This window comes from Abramis brama, assembly GCF_963993115.1.
Source record: "Abramis brama genome assembly, chromosome: 16".
Taxonomy (NCBI): Eukaryota; Metazoa; Chordata; class Actinopteri; order Cypriniformes; family Leuciscidae; genus Abramis; species Abramis brama.
In genome coordinates, this window is record NC_139978.1 from 14553353 (window position 1) to 14569105 (window position 15753).

A 15753-nucleotide genomic window follows, 5' to 3' on the forward strand; every position below is an offset into this window, starting at 1 on the left:
ATAGACTTTTCAAGTTTGTTTGATTAGTGTTCAAGCTAAACTCTGCAGGACAGTGGACCTCAAGGGCCAAAGATGCCCATCCCTGCTCTATACCATCACCTGAATGCCTTCTTTCTTTGGGAAAGTTGTTCCGTGCTACACAGGATTATGGTCAAGATAATCAGCACAGCTTCATGGTTTTCATATGGCCAAGGTGTGACTTGAAAGACTTAAATTGATCTTGCCTCAATGACTGATCATGGTAAAAAGGAGAGAACACAATCATGCTATTATTATTATTATTATTATTATTAAAAGTACCCAAACAACAACTACCTTGAGGTAATTGGCCAAGTTCATTTTTTGTCTTCCTCAATGGGTTTTTATTGAGAAAATGTAAAGATTTAAGATAAATTGTCAATCTTTCTCTAGAGCCAAACACTGAGTCACTATATTATGTTTGTTTGTTACTCTGCATCCTTCCATTTTTTTTATACAAAAGCGCATGTGATTATTGTATAGATAACAGTTCACTTTGTTTGAAGATATTTTACCACCCTGCATTTGTATGTACAGTCAATTGTTTCATTTTCCATTAAAAAGCCACATGATAAAGCCACGTGTTCAGTGCTTGGTGCTGATAAGAAATATAAACCATTTTATTTCATCATAAATTAATGGTACTTTTTTATCTTTTGTAATCCGTGATCTTTCAATACTTAAATGTAAAGCAGTCTTTGCAGGCTTTAATACTGGTAAAAACGTGTGATAAATCCAGATGTGGAGGTAAATGAAAATGGTGGTCAAAATAAAAACCCCACACAACCACAAAGTTTGATTTGGCCAATGTTACCACAATTTACCATGGTTTGATGATATTATGCAAACATTTAGCTGAGACCCCACAAATGCAAAAAAAATGTCCATTAGAATGTCCACCAACAATGTTATGTTATCCCTATTGCTGAACAGAAAATCAACAGATGTTTGTATAAAATGTTTATATTTCATTTTATTGTGCCATATATGAAATTAAACAAAGATACAATCATGCAAAGTCACGGTTTAAGATGTGTGACATACAGTCTTAGTTAATAAATATTTTATATATTTTGCAAAACCTTCAAACACAAACCTTAATCCCTGAACAAACATACATTAATAAATAAAAAATCCAACCAAGAGTAAAATGTGCCCATTAGAACCATCTTGTGTTTCATTTATTGTAAGGAGAACATCACTGTTCTTCATTTGAGCTTTAGAGAGTTTGGCAGCTGAATCAGCTTATGACTGACAGATTGTCTCTGGAGTTTATTTAGCCTGAAAATCTTGGCCTTGGCAGTTTAAAAATTTTAAAGCTTTAATTTTTTACTACAGTTAAAAGCAGGGCATAATTTGTACCAGAACAAGCTGGATGTGGCACCTCTGAAACTGGATCCGCCATTTATTTTAGTGGATCTCCCACAAGCCTCCGGAAAATGCTATTCCCTTTACATTTGTTTAGAGAAATCAAGTATAGTAATTTTTTGCCATTTTTAGTTTGTCATATGTCTAGTCTGTCCCTTCATATTACATATGCACACATGAATGCAAGCTGTCTGTTTAATTCAAGCTGAGATCGTCCCAAGAGGAGGACTCTTTCTTGCTAGAAAAAATGTCAACACAATTTTTTAACCCAGAAAACTGTAATAACAACTACTGTAGAAACACTGGCACTGCACTTTTATACCCAATCTTCACTACCAACAAGCATCACGCCAAAACAAAAGAAGGCAAACACCATCCAACACTTTCACAAAAAAAGAAAAACTGCCAGATCCATCACCAGTCCTTGTTCTAAGATCTCATAAATTGCAATTTAAGCACTGAGTATATGTACAGTATAGTAAAATGCATGTCCCTTTCATACCTACTGAAAGTCAACATTTCCTATAAATATACAGTATTTGGCCACTGTTATCTTTACAGTCATGGGAGAGGCTTGCATTTCCAAATGAAATATGCAATACAGACTCCAATGCTCTAAAAAAAAGAGAGCACAAAGCCCTCCGCTTTTTAAAAGTTCTAAAGACCTGAGACAAATGTTAATCCCATCATACTGTCAGTGAAGAGTCTCCAACAATTTCTGATAGGTTATTCTCTCCTTCATTGAGTTGTGGCATGATGTAATGTAATTCTTTCCATTTCTCACCAGTCTTTCCTGGAGCTCACGGTCATCCAGAAGTTTTCTAGACATGCTTACAAATTCCTGTGGAAACAAGAACATTGAAATTCTTTGAAAAATGTTTCAGATGGCACAGCTGTTTTTTTGGATTTACACTGGATTTAAACAACTGCAGTGGATTTGTATATGAATATAAAAAAAATGTTGTCCATGAAATTCCATAAAATTCCCTTTCAAAGAGTTTATTCCGCTCACACACACATGTTGGTACACCTATCATTATGAGGACATTCCATAACTGTAATGGTTTTTATACTGAGTTAACATTTTTTACATTTTCAATTGTTTAGTATGTTTATTTAGTGAGGTGAATTATGAGTACATCGGCACACATCACATATTCCACAAACATAATATTAATAATATAATAAAAAAACATATAATTATGTTTCTTGAGCACCAAATCAGCATATTAAAATGATTTCTAAAGGATCATGTGACACTGAAGACTGGAGTAATGATGCATCACAGGAAAAATAGAAAACTGTTTTTTTTTTTTTTTTTGAGTTGCAATCATATTTCATAATATTATCGATTTTAATGTATTTTTTATTAAATAATTGCAACCTTGGTTGAGCATAAGAAATCAATCAATGAAGCAACATCAATGAAGAACATCATTTTATATTTATGGACAAAACTGCTGCCTATCCAAATGATGAAAATATCAAAAACGTTATTCTTTGAGAACAGTAAAATGACTCATCATATCAATTGCCCATGTTGCAACTTGTCTTTCAACCCGACTTTAAACACCTTCAGCTTCCAGTGACCCCCTGCTATTTACTCTTAACCACGGGTGTCATGGGAGACTCTTTAAACGGGTTATAAACCTCTCTTTCAGCTCAGCAGGGAAACAGAAGCCATGTGGAAAAGGCAAACAGTTTTTGTGTCATATGAAAGATCCGAGGCCTCTGCCCTTGACACAATACCATGATGAAACCAGAGTGTAAATGAGTATGTCTGACAGAGATGTGGCCTGGTGGGAAGTGCCTGGGCTCTTTATGAGGGCAACTTGAGTTTGGGTGTAGTTCGAGTCAAGTTATTCAGGATAATGGAGTCAGCTGATCATTGTTACCAAATAAACCACTTTAGAGTGATGTACACTAACTATCAGTATTTTATGCTCTCTATTATCAGCATTAAGGATGCATTTATTGGATCAAAAATAGCAGGTACAATTTTAGCATCAATACTCCAGTCTTCAGTGTCACATGATCCTTCAGAAATCATTCTAATATGCTGATTTGGTGTTCAAGTAACATTATGTTGAAAACCGTTGTGCTGCCTAATATTTTTGTGGGAATTGTGATACATTTTTTGAGGATTCTTTGATTAATAGAAAGTTCAAAAGAACAGCATTTATTTGAAATAGAAATAATTTGTAACATTATAAATGTCTTTACAGTCGCTTCTGATTAACTAGATATTTCTGACATTGTTAGTGTAGTGAAGCGCCTAACTAATCATCAGAGATCTTTTAAGCCTCAACGATAGTCTTTTTTCGACAATATATAGTCCAGTCTTAAACCTCTCATTTACCTACTTACTAAGATAAAGGTCAAGGCTTAGCACAGTGCACAGATGTGACTTATGCTGCACATGGTTAAACAAATCTTTGGCGCTGAGAAGAAAGGGCAGCAGAAAAAAAAATGCTGCCAGGCGAATTTAATAAGTGACAAGAAATTTCAGCAGATTTTGCAATGCATAAAACTCCTCTGAAATGTTCTTAAGCTTTGACTCAAGTGTCAAAATATTCTCAGTAAAAAGTATGACTTGTCTAGGGAAATTATTAACATATTCACCCTTTATCCAAATATTATTAAAAATGTGTTAAGGATTTTGTAAGCATATTGTGTAGTTATGCTTTTAGTACATTGTTTTATTAATCTTTCATTACTGCAGTCAGAGCATTGATTTGTACAGTGGGATAAGTTATTACATTTTTTACATATAATACCTTTACGATCAAGCCTGTATCGTTTATTTAACTCCCGTCATGATATTATAATATACATAACTCTGATACATTATGGGCCCTATCTTACACCCAGCGCAATTGACTTTGTACACCAATGCATGTATCATTCCTATTTTGCACCCGACGCACAGCGGACTTTTCCCTCCACAGACACTCGTCGGTAAGTTAGGAAATGAACTTGCGCTCCCGGGGGCAGTGCAGCGAAAAGAGGCGGCGTGTTCCGGCGCAAACGTTCCCTGGTGCTATTTTACAGGTTTAGAAAACAATTCCACCACTGAGCAAGAAAAACCTAGTCTAAAGTCAGTGGCGCGTTGCAAATGTTATTCAGATGCTATTTTAAGGGCGCATGCTTGGCCATAATCAATGTAGCGTGTGCACAACGCGCATACACTTTGCTTCTCTCATCTACACAGACGCAGCAGTTCTCATTTTTAGAAAACCATACATTATTACAAGGAAAAATATTAACACACGAGGGAAATCATTGTGGTGTCCATCAGTGATGCGCGGGTCAATGTATAAACAACCCGCACCCAACCGACGTTTTCAACTAACCCGCCCGCAACTTGGTTTTCCCGATTACATTGTCTAAGAGACAATGTAATCGGGAAATGCAGCCCAGGTATGATGCGTATGATGCGTAATGGAGATTCCAAAGCGCTCTTCTTTGGTCAGAACCACGGAGAGGGATCGCGGATAGGTTTGTCCTATGCACCGAAACATTTAACAATGCAACAAAATATTTAAAGAGTATCAAGCTATTAAAATCTGTAGACACACAGATAATATAACAGTAGACTATATTAGTCAATATTTTTTTATTAGGTTAAGCGGTGATTGCGTTTTTTATTTATTTATTTAATGTGTAAATAGCATCGCAAGAAGTACACATGACAAAGCCAGCACTTTGGTCATCATCTTTCATTATTTCGGCAAATGTCTCCCACACTTTGCTCTTTCTATTTGTGTATTTGCGGAGCTTCCACTCCCCAGTCTTCACCTTTTATCTTGCCGCCTCCATCTCTACCTGCAGACTGAGCTCGTGCGTCATCTTCACGCCAGCTATTCAGCCAATAAAGTGTAGGCCTATGTATTTCATAGAAAATTGTGTCTAGTACTATATAAATTGCAAAGGTTTAATTGGCCTCTTTATTTCAAACGACCCGACCGACCGCGACCCGAATATCATTAAAAATATTTTTGGATGACTCGTAACCGCGGCTAATTTTGGTGGCTTTCTCCCATCCCCAACGTCACTTCTCTGTGTTTTACGGCCCTGACGAGAGCGTCAGTCTCCTCGGCTGTGAACTGCCGTTATAATAGCAATCCGCCATAGAACAAGCGCGCCTGCTCTTAAAGGGAATGTGAGATGTCGCTCTGATTGGTTTATTTCACGTTACGCCCAAACCACACCTATGAATAATGAAGCTACTTCAGACCAACAATTTTTAGATTTGCGTCGGGCGCAGAAGTCATTTATCCCGCCGGTATAATAGCAACAGCGCCCAAGACCCGCCCACAAAGTTACTTGCGTTTCAGATCGTTAAAATAGGACCCTATATCTTTTTCAGAAAGTGTGTGTTCTCCTCCTCTCTGCTATCATCTTGTTACTCTTGACTAGGTTAGGATACCTCTCCAGTACTCTTAAATAATTTAGGAGCTGAGACCAAGTCTTAACACCTGGAACCTTTAGGAATCACACTCATTCTTAAGTCTAGGAATAAGAGTAAAATGATGTCATTCTAAGAATGTTGACACACTTAAGACAAAAATGTTGGCACTAAGAAAGTATATAACAGTTTAAACAGTTTTTCAGAGTCAGTTATTTTCACTTTTACTCAGCAAGGGTGTGTTAAATTGACCAAAAGTTGCAGTGAAGACATTTATATTACCAATTATAATACCAAAAGACATAACTTCCACAAATATATTACGCATCACAACTCTTTTTATCACTGATAATAAAAAAAAAATCTTGAGCAGCAAATCAGTATATTAGAACGATTTCTGAAGGATCACATGACACTAAAGACTGGAGTAATGATTCTGAAAATTCAGCTTTTATATATATCATACCAAGTCCAAACATTGTATTGTTGACTTTTTATCTGTATATGATCTGTGTGAAAATAATCACTATGGGACAATAGTAAGTGCAATAGTAAGTACATTTTCACCACTACAGTAATGCATTTAATCCTCCAAATGGCATCATGCAAACCACAATCACCCTGACTAATGAAATAAATACCAATGCTTTCATTTACAATTTCCTGTGTTTCTCCAGAGACTTTGATTTTCAGATCCGCTATTGCTTTTAATACATTTGAGATAAGCAAGATAAATGGTTGGTTGGAAATTGCTCCGAAGAGCAGATTGCTTTAGGGATAGAAGTTTTACCCTTTGACCTTTTAAGCTGCCTTGAACTCCTCTCAGCCGTTTAGCACGGTGGTACAATAAATGCTAAGTCTGTCTGTTCCCCCTAAAGACCCAAAACAGGTTAAAGCTTAGTCACCAGCAGACAGAGACGGCGCTAAGAAGAGTCAACACAACAAAACACTTTTTTAGTGCCAAAAAAGATTTCTAGAATAAAATTGTAACAATATTTTGAAAAAACGGAATAAAAAGGTTAAAATCACAGCGTTACAATCCTGTATGTCTGTATTCTCATATATTCCAAGTCTTCTAAAGTCACATGATAGCCTTATGTGACTAACAGGCTGAAATTTAAGTTGTTTTTCAACAATAATCTTTCCTTTCATCTCATTCACGTTTGCATATATTGAAATGTAATGCATTGAAAATCAGGTTTGACATCAATTATGCCAAGCATCTTTGGTTTTGTATATCTCGTGACCAATCACAACGTGGCAAATTTGAATCTGCGTCAAACTGCACTAATGAGATTTACGATACAGTGGAGGGAAAAATTTCTGTATGTTTTTCACATTGACCAATCATATGTCTTCCGAAGACTTGGGGCCTAATTTACTAGCAGTTTGTGCAGGCGCAAACTACTGTCAGGATTTACTTAAGACACACAGTGAAAAATCAGCGCTGAACAGACGTGGACAGAGTTATTTTTGCGGCTGACCTTACTGCATATACATTTGTAGGGGTTTCCTTTCAGACGTGAAATTTATTGGAGTAGAGTATTTAAATGAATCATGGAAAGTGATTTAATAAGGTTTGAGCTATTTAATTTACTGGTATTTGCGTCGTTATTTACCGCCCAAAAAAGCATGTTTTAAACCAGACGCTGAATTTGCGCCGCTCTTGGTAGATTGCGTTGGTCATTATGGAAATGATCCGGCTGTGTTCTTTCATTTGTGTGTCGTCAGTAGATCACACGCAGAACTTTCCACTCCCATCAGTGCTAATTTGCCCTGTTTAGTAAATCTGGCCGTTGGAAAATATAGATTTTACTTTTGTATAATTTTATCACAATCACTGACATTCTACGGAAAAGAGGTAACGGATAAAACACACTGTGATATGATTTCACTGTATTAAAATCAAACTCAGAGTAATAATCCAAACGTTTGTAAATCTTACCTGAGGGCTTGAGTACAGCAATCCTGTGACCTTGTGCTCAACTATTGCAGCATTTCCAGGAACATCCCTCGCTAAAACAGGCAAACCTAAATCCATAGCCTAAAAACACACCAGATTGCAATACATTAACTCTGTTTGGCCTTGTGCACAATGCATTTTACATTTATTCATTTTCCAGGTGCTTTTTATCTGAAGCGCCTTAAGAGCATTCAAGGATTTCTATCAGTATTTGTGCTCCCTGGAAATTCAATCCATTACTGTGATATTCTGAGTGCCATTTCAACTCCAGGATCATTCACTGTAAGATAGCAATCAAGCATTATGGGCTAGATGATTACATTTACAAAGCTTTTCCTTTTTATTTTTTAAATTCTTGTAAATTTCAACAACCTTTTTAACTTCAATTCTCTGTAGATACATTGGCCATTTAGATCTAGGCTTGTTCACATTTGTGGGATAATGAAAAGATGTGGAACTGTTGAGGAAAATATGATAACAGCTACTTAACACATTAATCCCACTGGGGGTTGAACTAATCTGGTCAGTTTGAACACAGATTAACTAGATCCACATAATGATATTGTGGTCATAATATCCTATCTAATAACGGGCAAAACAAACAGATTCAAAGCTGCTGGAAATGATTCCTGCACTAGTATTGAGATCAAAATCAATAGCAAAAATAATGATTGTTCAGACTGGTTTCTCTTGGACAAACCAAATATTAGGGATACATCTACACTAATCTGGATACATCCGGAAATTCATCTTTTTCTATGCGTTTTGGCCTTCTGCCCGGACTGAGACTGAAACTCAGCATTTTAAAGACGCTCTACCAAGTGCATACATTTGACAATGCCATTTCCTTTTAGTATTGTGGACTGTGAGAATAATGACACATTTAGTCACGTGACACATATTGTATCCAGATACCTATAGCCACTTTTCCACCGCCAGGCCAAACCGCTCTTGTTGCTTAAAGGTACTCAAAGCGATGTTGGGTGATGTCACTTCTTGTTGACGTTCGAAGTATTGTAAAACAAAACGGAGGCTAGCTCGACCCTCCCTCCTCCTCATCCCGTCCCCTCCCCCTCCCTTCTGTGCTTCCTGAAACAGTCATGAACCATTTAGAAAAAACAAACTGAATTTACACACCTGTCCAGCAAAAACAGAGCCACCTGAATGTCGGATTGGAAGCCCTTCTGCCGGCGGAGTTCTCGTCACCTTTTGAACGCTTTTCCGATGTAAATTCGGGACTTTGCGTTCCTTCTCCTTTTCCCTATTGTTTGTTATTTGTTCATCAGAACGTCGTCTCTTTGGTCGTGTGTCGGCCATATCAAAATTCTCAAGAATATACAATTTTAATGTTAGTCACTGTTAGGACATCTCTCCTCTAGCTAAATTCCCTCTTTATGCTTCTCTCTCCTCCACACCCCACTTCATGTGCACATGCACTAACCCCCTAACCCCCACCCCCAAATCATTCTTGTCGGTTATTGGCTGGAACACTGTTTGTTATGTTTCATGGCCAAGGCTGGGCCAGTTTGTTTATCTTGCCGTTTGAGGAGCCTGGGCTGTCTACAGAGACCGCGTTTTTTACAGTGTGTTCAGGGGACAGGCAGCTAGCGGATAGTGAGGAGATGTTTGATGGATGTGACAAAAAATGTTTTGGCCTAAAAAATGTGTGACATCGCTTAGAGCACCTTTAACCATGCCATTCTGTGCTGATCCGGCCCAGCCGGTACACCACTGTGGGGCTCTTTGTAATGCAATACAAATGCGTCAGTCATCGTCTTGGTAACCGAAGAGTTGCAGACGGTATTTGATGTAAATAGCAAAATGGAGGATGATCAGCTACAGAGAATCTTATCCAGGTAACAGACAAGTGACCAATCCTGAGTGGGGACGTCACTACACGCATTCTACCAGAGAAATCCATGCCGAGAACGGTTTGTAAAACAAATTTTTATTCAATTAGTTCTTTCTGACAAACCTCTAAGATGGCAGCAGACATTCCCTCTGAGAGAGACGAGTTGACCAGGGCAAATGATTTCTGCATGGCAGAATGCAGCTCCTCCTGACTCAAATCAGCTGCCAGAAACACTCCAACAGACCTACACACACACAACCTCATGAATATGTTATAAAACATCCAGGAACAGTTTACAAGGGGGCATTCCCCTATTTTAAAAAGGGAATTTAAAAAATACTGGAACGATTAATGATACAGAAATATTGAAAAAAGCAGATGAATGTTTCTGTGCGTATGAGTGGGTCTAGTGGCAGCAACGAGAAACTGAGACTTTGAAGATCAAGTACTTGAGACCGAAGGAGGGAGATGAAAGTAAAAAAGAGCAGATCAAGGAAGGAGGATGAAGATGTGAGATGATATTTACCTCTTGACACTCTCCTCAACCTCTGCGGTAAACACTGGATCTATCTAAAATGAAATATCACATATTTAATGAAATACATTTACAAGGAAAATATTCACCCAAATGCTGAAATAGTATTTCATAGTATTTCTTTATAGGGTAAGATTTACAGAAAATTTAAATGTCATTCAACTTTAAATAAAACAAAATACAAAACAAAAAGGTCTCCAAGCAACTTTACGTTCTTTTCTTGAATATTGTGTTTTGAATCAAATTAGACAAGAAATAATCAGTTTGATGCTACCAGTTTTTTTCGAAAGAAGTCTTATAATAATCATACAAAATACAGTAAAACCTGCAGCATCACTACAACTAAGTTTAATTTACAAGATTCATGGGCCATGTCCTGTAGAGGCAACATGAAAAGTAACTTAAGGTCGTGTTGTGATGAGAAATGAGATGAATGTCTTTTCGTTATTATGCAGAAGTTCCTATGGCTTATCTTTGCTTATAAGCAATAAAAAGCACAAATCCCATGTTGTTGATTTTTTCCTCTTGCTCTTTTTGCCTGCCTGTAAAATCCTGTCAATAATACCAAATCATGGCTTGTGGACAAGACAACGTTTCATACTGATCATAATTTCCTACATGGCCAGCTGTCCTAGGGGGGAAAAACTCATTCGAAAATCCCATAGATTTCCAGAGATTAGGGTCAGGGCGGGGTTGTTGCTCAATCTGATTCATTACGATGAAGGCTTTGCGTGTATTAGCTGGCCGCAGCAATTTGGGTCAAAGATGATATGAGCGTGTGAGCGTGGCACAGCCTCTCTACAAATCCTGTTTGTTTTGATTCCACTATCTGCCTATTCATTCTTTCTAAGTGAAATGTGATATTTGATGCACATTTGAATCTAATAGTGATAGCAAAATAAGAGATTAATGCTTAAAATAAAGCTACTGTATAAGAGCAAAACGTGTGATCAGTCCTTCCCACAGGAGATGCTGTTTAATCATGCCCCAAATGAGCACATATGAACTATATGCAACAGCAATTTAGCACAGAATAAAGCTTTTAAACGATCTTTATATTAGATTTTAAATGAAAAACTGAAAATAGGAGTAAAAACGGGTGTATATAGTTGTACATTACATGGAACAAATCCCTAAAATCCAAGATCCTTAAAGATACAGTGGGGAGAACAAGTATTTTATACACTGCCGATTTTGCAGGTTTTCCCACTTACAAAGCATGTAGAAGTCTGTAATTTTTATCATAGGTACTCTTCAACGGTGAGTGACGGAATCTAAAACAAAAATCCAGAAATTAAAGTAATTAATTTGCATTTACAGTTTTTCTCAATTGTTTACACACAAATACTGGTACTTGAGACACAATGACCACAACATGTAACTCATTCACCAACCCCCTGAACCAATTCGGCTAAACTACAAGCACAATTCCTGCTTTACACTCAAATTGCAGTTCTAAAACACACCTTTTTCAAAACACTACACATAATTCTCTGCTTTTGGCACAATTTTCATGCAGAAAATCTCGTTTTCACAAGGAACACACTGCCATTCAAATACGCACACTGACTCATCACATGGGCAAACACCCGTCACACAGTTTTACAATTAGCAATCAGAGCTTTAGCATAAAAGGGCAACAGGTGAGCTCTTCAATGGAGCAATGGATGCCAACATTGGAATTTTATTTTTTTTTTACTGTAAAGGTGATGATACACAGGGCAACTTTTTGAGCAATGTTGCTGGGCAATGTTGCCATCAACGGGCAACCAGATGAGACACAGAGCCCACGACCGATCTAAATTATCCAGATAGAAATGTATTGTAAATGTATTTCAATGGGAAAGTGCCCAAGCAACAATCACTCGGCAAGATTGCCCAGTAACATTGCTCAAAAAGTTGCCCTGTGTATCATCACCTTAACTGTATACAGTCAATTCTTCTGTTGTTTTGTATGTAGACCACTGTATGTCCAACTTTGTGTTGGTTGGGATGTACACTGTGTACATTGTTTTTGTGGGAAAAATAAAATGTATTTGTTACCGTGTATTTGTGTGTTCTGAGTATAAAAACAATATTCTCAAATATTTTACAACACACTTATGTACTGTCTGTAGTAAGTGTAACACTGAGCCAAAAAAAAAAGGCCTAAGTCATTATGATGAATGGAGAAGAAGTGTTTTGCATTCATCATAGTGTTTTACATTGAGCACATCAGTGTTCAACTGGTTCTTATAAATGTCTATTCATATGATGGTTTGTGTGTGTCATTTGAAAACAAAATACCATTTTGAGAAGAAATAACATTGTTTTGAATGTAAAGTTTCATTTTGCAGGAGAATTGAGGGGTTTTGCCCATTGTGTGTGTGTTTTTTTATTTGTGTGTAGAGTTCTGAGAATATGAGGCATGCTTTCAGAAAATGTGTGTAAACAATTGAGAAAAACTGTAATTGCATGACATAAGTATTTGATACCAGAAATTTGATATTCTCTCAGAAATTTCTGATTTGATTTCAGAAAAGCAGAACTTAATATTTGGTACAGAAACCTTTGTTTGCAATTACAGAGATCATATGTTTCCTGTAGTTCTTGACCAGGTTTGCACACACTGCAGCAGGGATTTTGGCCCACTCCTCCATACAGACCTTCTCCAGATCCTTCAGGTTTCGGGGCTGTCGCTGGGCAATACGGGCTTTCAGCTCCCTCCAAAGATTTTCTATTGGGTTCAGGTCTGGAGACTGGCTAGGCCACTCCAGGACCTTGAGATGCTTCTTACGGCGCCACTCCTTAGTTGCCCTGGCTGTGTGTTTCGGGTCGTTGTCATGCTGGAAGACCCAGCCATGACCCATCTTCAATGCTCTTACTGAGGGAAGGAGGTTGTTGGCCAAGATCTCGCGATACATGGCCCCATCCATCCTCCCCTCAATACGGTGCAGTCGTCCTGTCCCCTCTGCAGAAAAGCATCCCCAAAGAATGATGTTTCCACCTACATGCTTAATGGTTGGGATGGTGTTCTTGGGGTTGTACTCATCCTTCTTCTTCCTCCAAACAAGGCGAGTGGAGTTTAGACCAAAAAGCTCTATTTTTGTCTCATCAGACCACATGACCTTCTCCCATTCCTCCTCTGGATCATCCAGATGGTCATTGGCAAACTTCAGACGGGGCCTGGACATGCAGGATTTTAATCCATGACGGCATAGTGTGTTACTAATGGTTTTCTTTGAGACTGTGGTCCCAGCTCTCTTCAGGTCATTGACCAGGTCCTGCTGTGTAGTTCTGGGCTGATCCCTCACCTTCCTCATGATCATTGATGCCCCACGAGGTGAGATCTTGCATGGTGCCCCAGACTGAGGAAGATTGACCATCATCTTGAACTTCTTCCATTTTCTAATAATTGCACCAACAGTAGTTGCCTTCTCACCAAGCTGCTTGCCTATTGTCCTGTAGCCCATCCCAGCCTTGTGCAGGTCTACAGTTTCATCCCTGATGTCCTTACACAGCTCTCTGGTCTTGGCCATTGTGGAGAGGTTGGAGTCTGTTTGACTGAGTGTGTGGACAGGTGTCTTTTATACAGGTAGCAAGTTCAAACAGGTGCAGTTAATACAGGTAATGAGTGGAGAACAGGAGGGCTTCTTAAAGAAAAACTAACAGGTCTGTGAGAGCCGGAATTCTTACTGGTTGGTAGGTGATCAAATACTTATGTCATGCAATAAAATGCTAAAATTAATTATTTAAAAATCATACAATGTAATTTTCTGGATTTTTGTTTAGATTCCGTCTCTCACAGTTGAAGAGTCCCTATGATAAAAATACAGACCTCTACATGCTTTGTAAGTAGGAAAACCTGCAAAATGTGTGGCAGTGTATCAAATACTTGTTCTCCCCACTGTATATGAAAATATGTTTGCATAAAAGGTTAGCAAAACTTTGTGCTTTTATCAATTTTAATATAGTTCTGATCATTAGTTGAACAATATGAAAAAAATAATAATTCTCTCTCACCCTTAATGTCGTTCCAAACCCGTAAGACTTTCGTTCATCTTCAAATTAAGATCTTTTTGATAGCGATCGTGTCTCTTCAGAAAATTTGTACTAAACCACTCGATTCACATTAATTAGTTTTACGATCTCTTTATGAATTTTTTGAAGCGTCAAAGTGGTAGTTGCGCAGACTGTCAATGGAGGGATGGAAACCTTAGATTTCATTTAAAACATCTCCATTTGTGTTTTGAACGAAAGTCTTACAGGTTTGTAAAGACATGAGGGTGAGTAAAGTTTTTGGTTTGAAAAGTTTAAAAAATTTTGGGCGAACTAACCCTTTAAGAGCCAGTGGGTGTAAACTTCTTGAATTGGATGATATGGGTAAATTGTACATATTTTGTCTCTGGGGAAACGTAAATATCTCATATAGCTTCTAAATGGCAGTGCTAAATAAAATAATAATACTAATAATAATAATAATAATAATAATAAAAACATATTTACACAAAATAAGGGAAATGTAAAATAATATGCAATTTGTATGATTCGTCTAATTTTGCTAATATTATTAACATTGTGTATATTCTGCAAGGGGCAGAATATAAACTTATGAGCAGAACTGTATATTCATAACGCATATTATGTTTTCACTGTTGTACTTTTACAAAACAATTACAAATAAAAAATGTTTTAACCCAATTTAAATGAAATGTATTAGTTGCTGTGAATTAGAAATGCCTACAAACAGGTACAGTAACTAAAGAGGCAAGTTTCAGAATGTTTTAGGAATGCAGCTTTAAATAATATTTTCAAATCAAACCAAAAGGAGGCGGAAAAGACAAGACATCTGGGATCCATTTGATGTCATCAATATGAACCCTCCCTTCCCCAAAGAAACAATGAGTCTTACCACTCTCCAGATATTCTTATCAAACAAAAACACACCACAGCTTACAAGAACATGTAAGCAACTGGCAGTGTCATCGGTTTGCCCGGAGCCAACCACACTCAAACAAGAAAGCCTTTGAACATCACTGGAGACGCAAATAGACAAGAAAAAGGAAAATGTTTCTCCACCTGATGTGTGGATCTCAAAAGAAACATCACAGCACATAAACAAAAGTCACTTTGTGGCAGAAGGAAGCATTGCGTCGTTGTGGTGAAATCGCTGGGGCTTGAGGATGGGTGGCTGCAGAAATAGGCCACACTGAAATACTCAAGGTACTGAAGTTCAGGAAGAAATAAAGGAACCGTGAAGCCACCACGAGTTAGTAGACAGGATCTGTTGGCAGGCACTGGGAGGGACTGATTCAAATGCATGAAGGAAGAATGTAAGGCGTTGGCATAGGAATTATTTTTTAATATATTGTGCAAATGCTGTTTAGAGGATTTCAGACAACAATTTTATGTGTAGTTTTTCCAATGGATGGAATGAGAAAATATTTAGAGATGGGAAGAACAAAACAGCAGAATGGCAAATATTGTATTTATATGATCCTCTGGCAACATTTATTTCCTTTTTACACACGTTTATTAATTTAATTACTTAAATACGGGGGGGGGGGGGGGGGGGTATATATGTAATATGTGTAATATATGCAATACACATTTTATAATTGTAACATTGC

The 15753-nt window shown here is 37.5% G+C and overlaps 1 protein-coding gene across 2 annotated transcripts in view; it reads right to left on the reverse strand.

Moving 5' to 3' along the window:
- Nucleotides 1-1769: 1769 nt before the first annotated feature.
- glt1d1 (glycosyltransferase 1 domain containing 1) overlaps nucleotides 1770-15753 on the reverse strand; it is a 42510-nt gene continuing 28526 nt past the window's right edge. For both annotated transcript variants that reach the window (XM_084087149.1, XM_084087148.1), the window contains exons 9-12: nucleotides 10136-10179; nucleotides 9733-9853; nucleotides 7740-7838; nucleotides 1770-2227 (exon numbers count right to left, since the gene is read on the reverse strand). In XM_084087149.1, coding sequence (XP_083943275.1) covers nucleotides 2081-2227; nucleotides 7740-7838; nucleotides 9733-9853; nucleotides 10136-10179 — 411 coding nt within the window. In that variant the 3' untranslated portion in view covers nucleotides 1770-2080. The remainder of the gene's footprint in view (nucleotides 2228-7739; nucleotides 7839-9732; nucleotides 9854-10135; nucleotides 10180-15753) is intronic.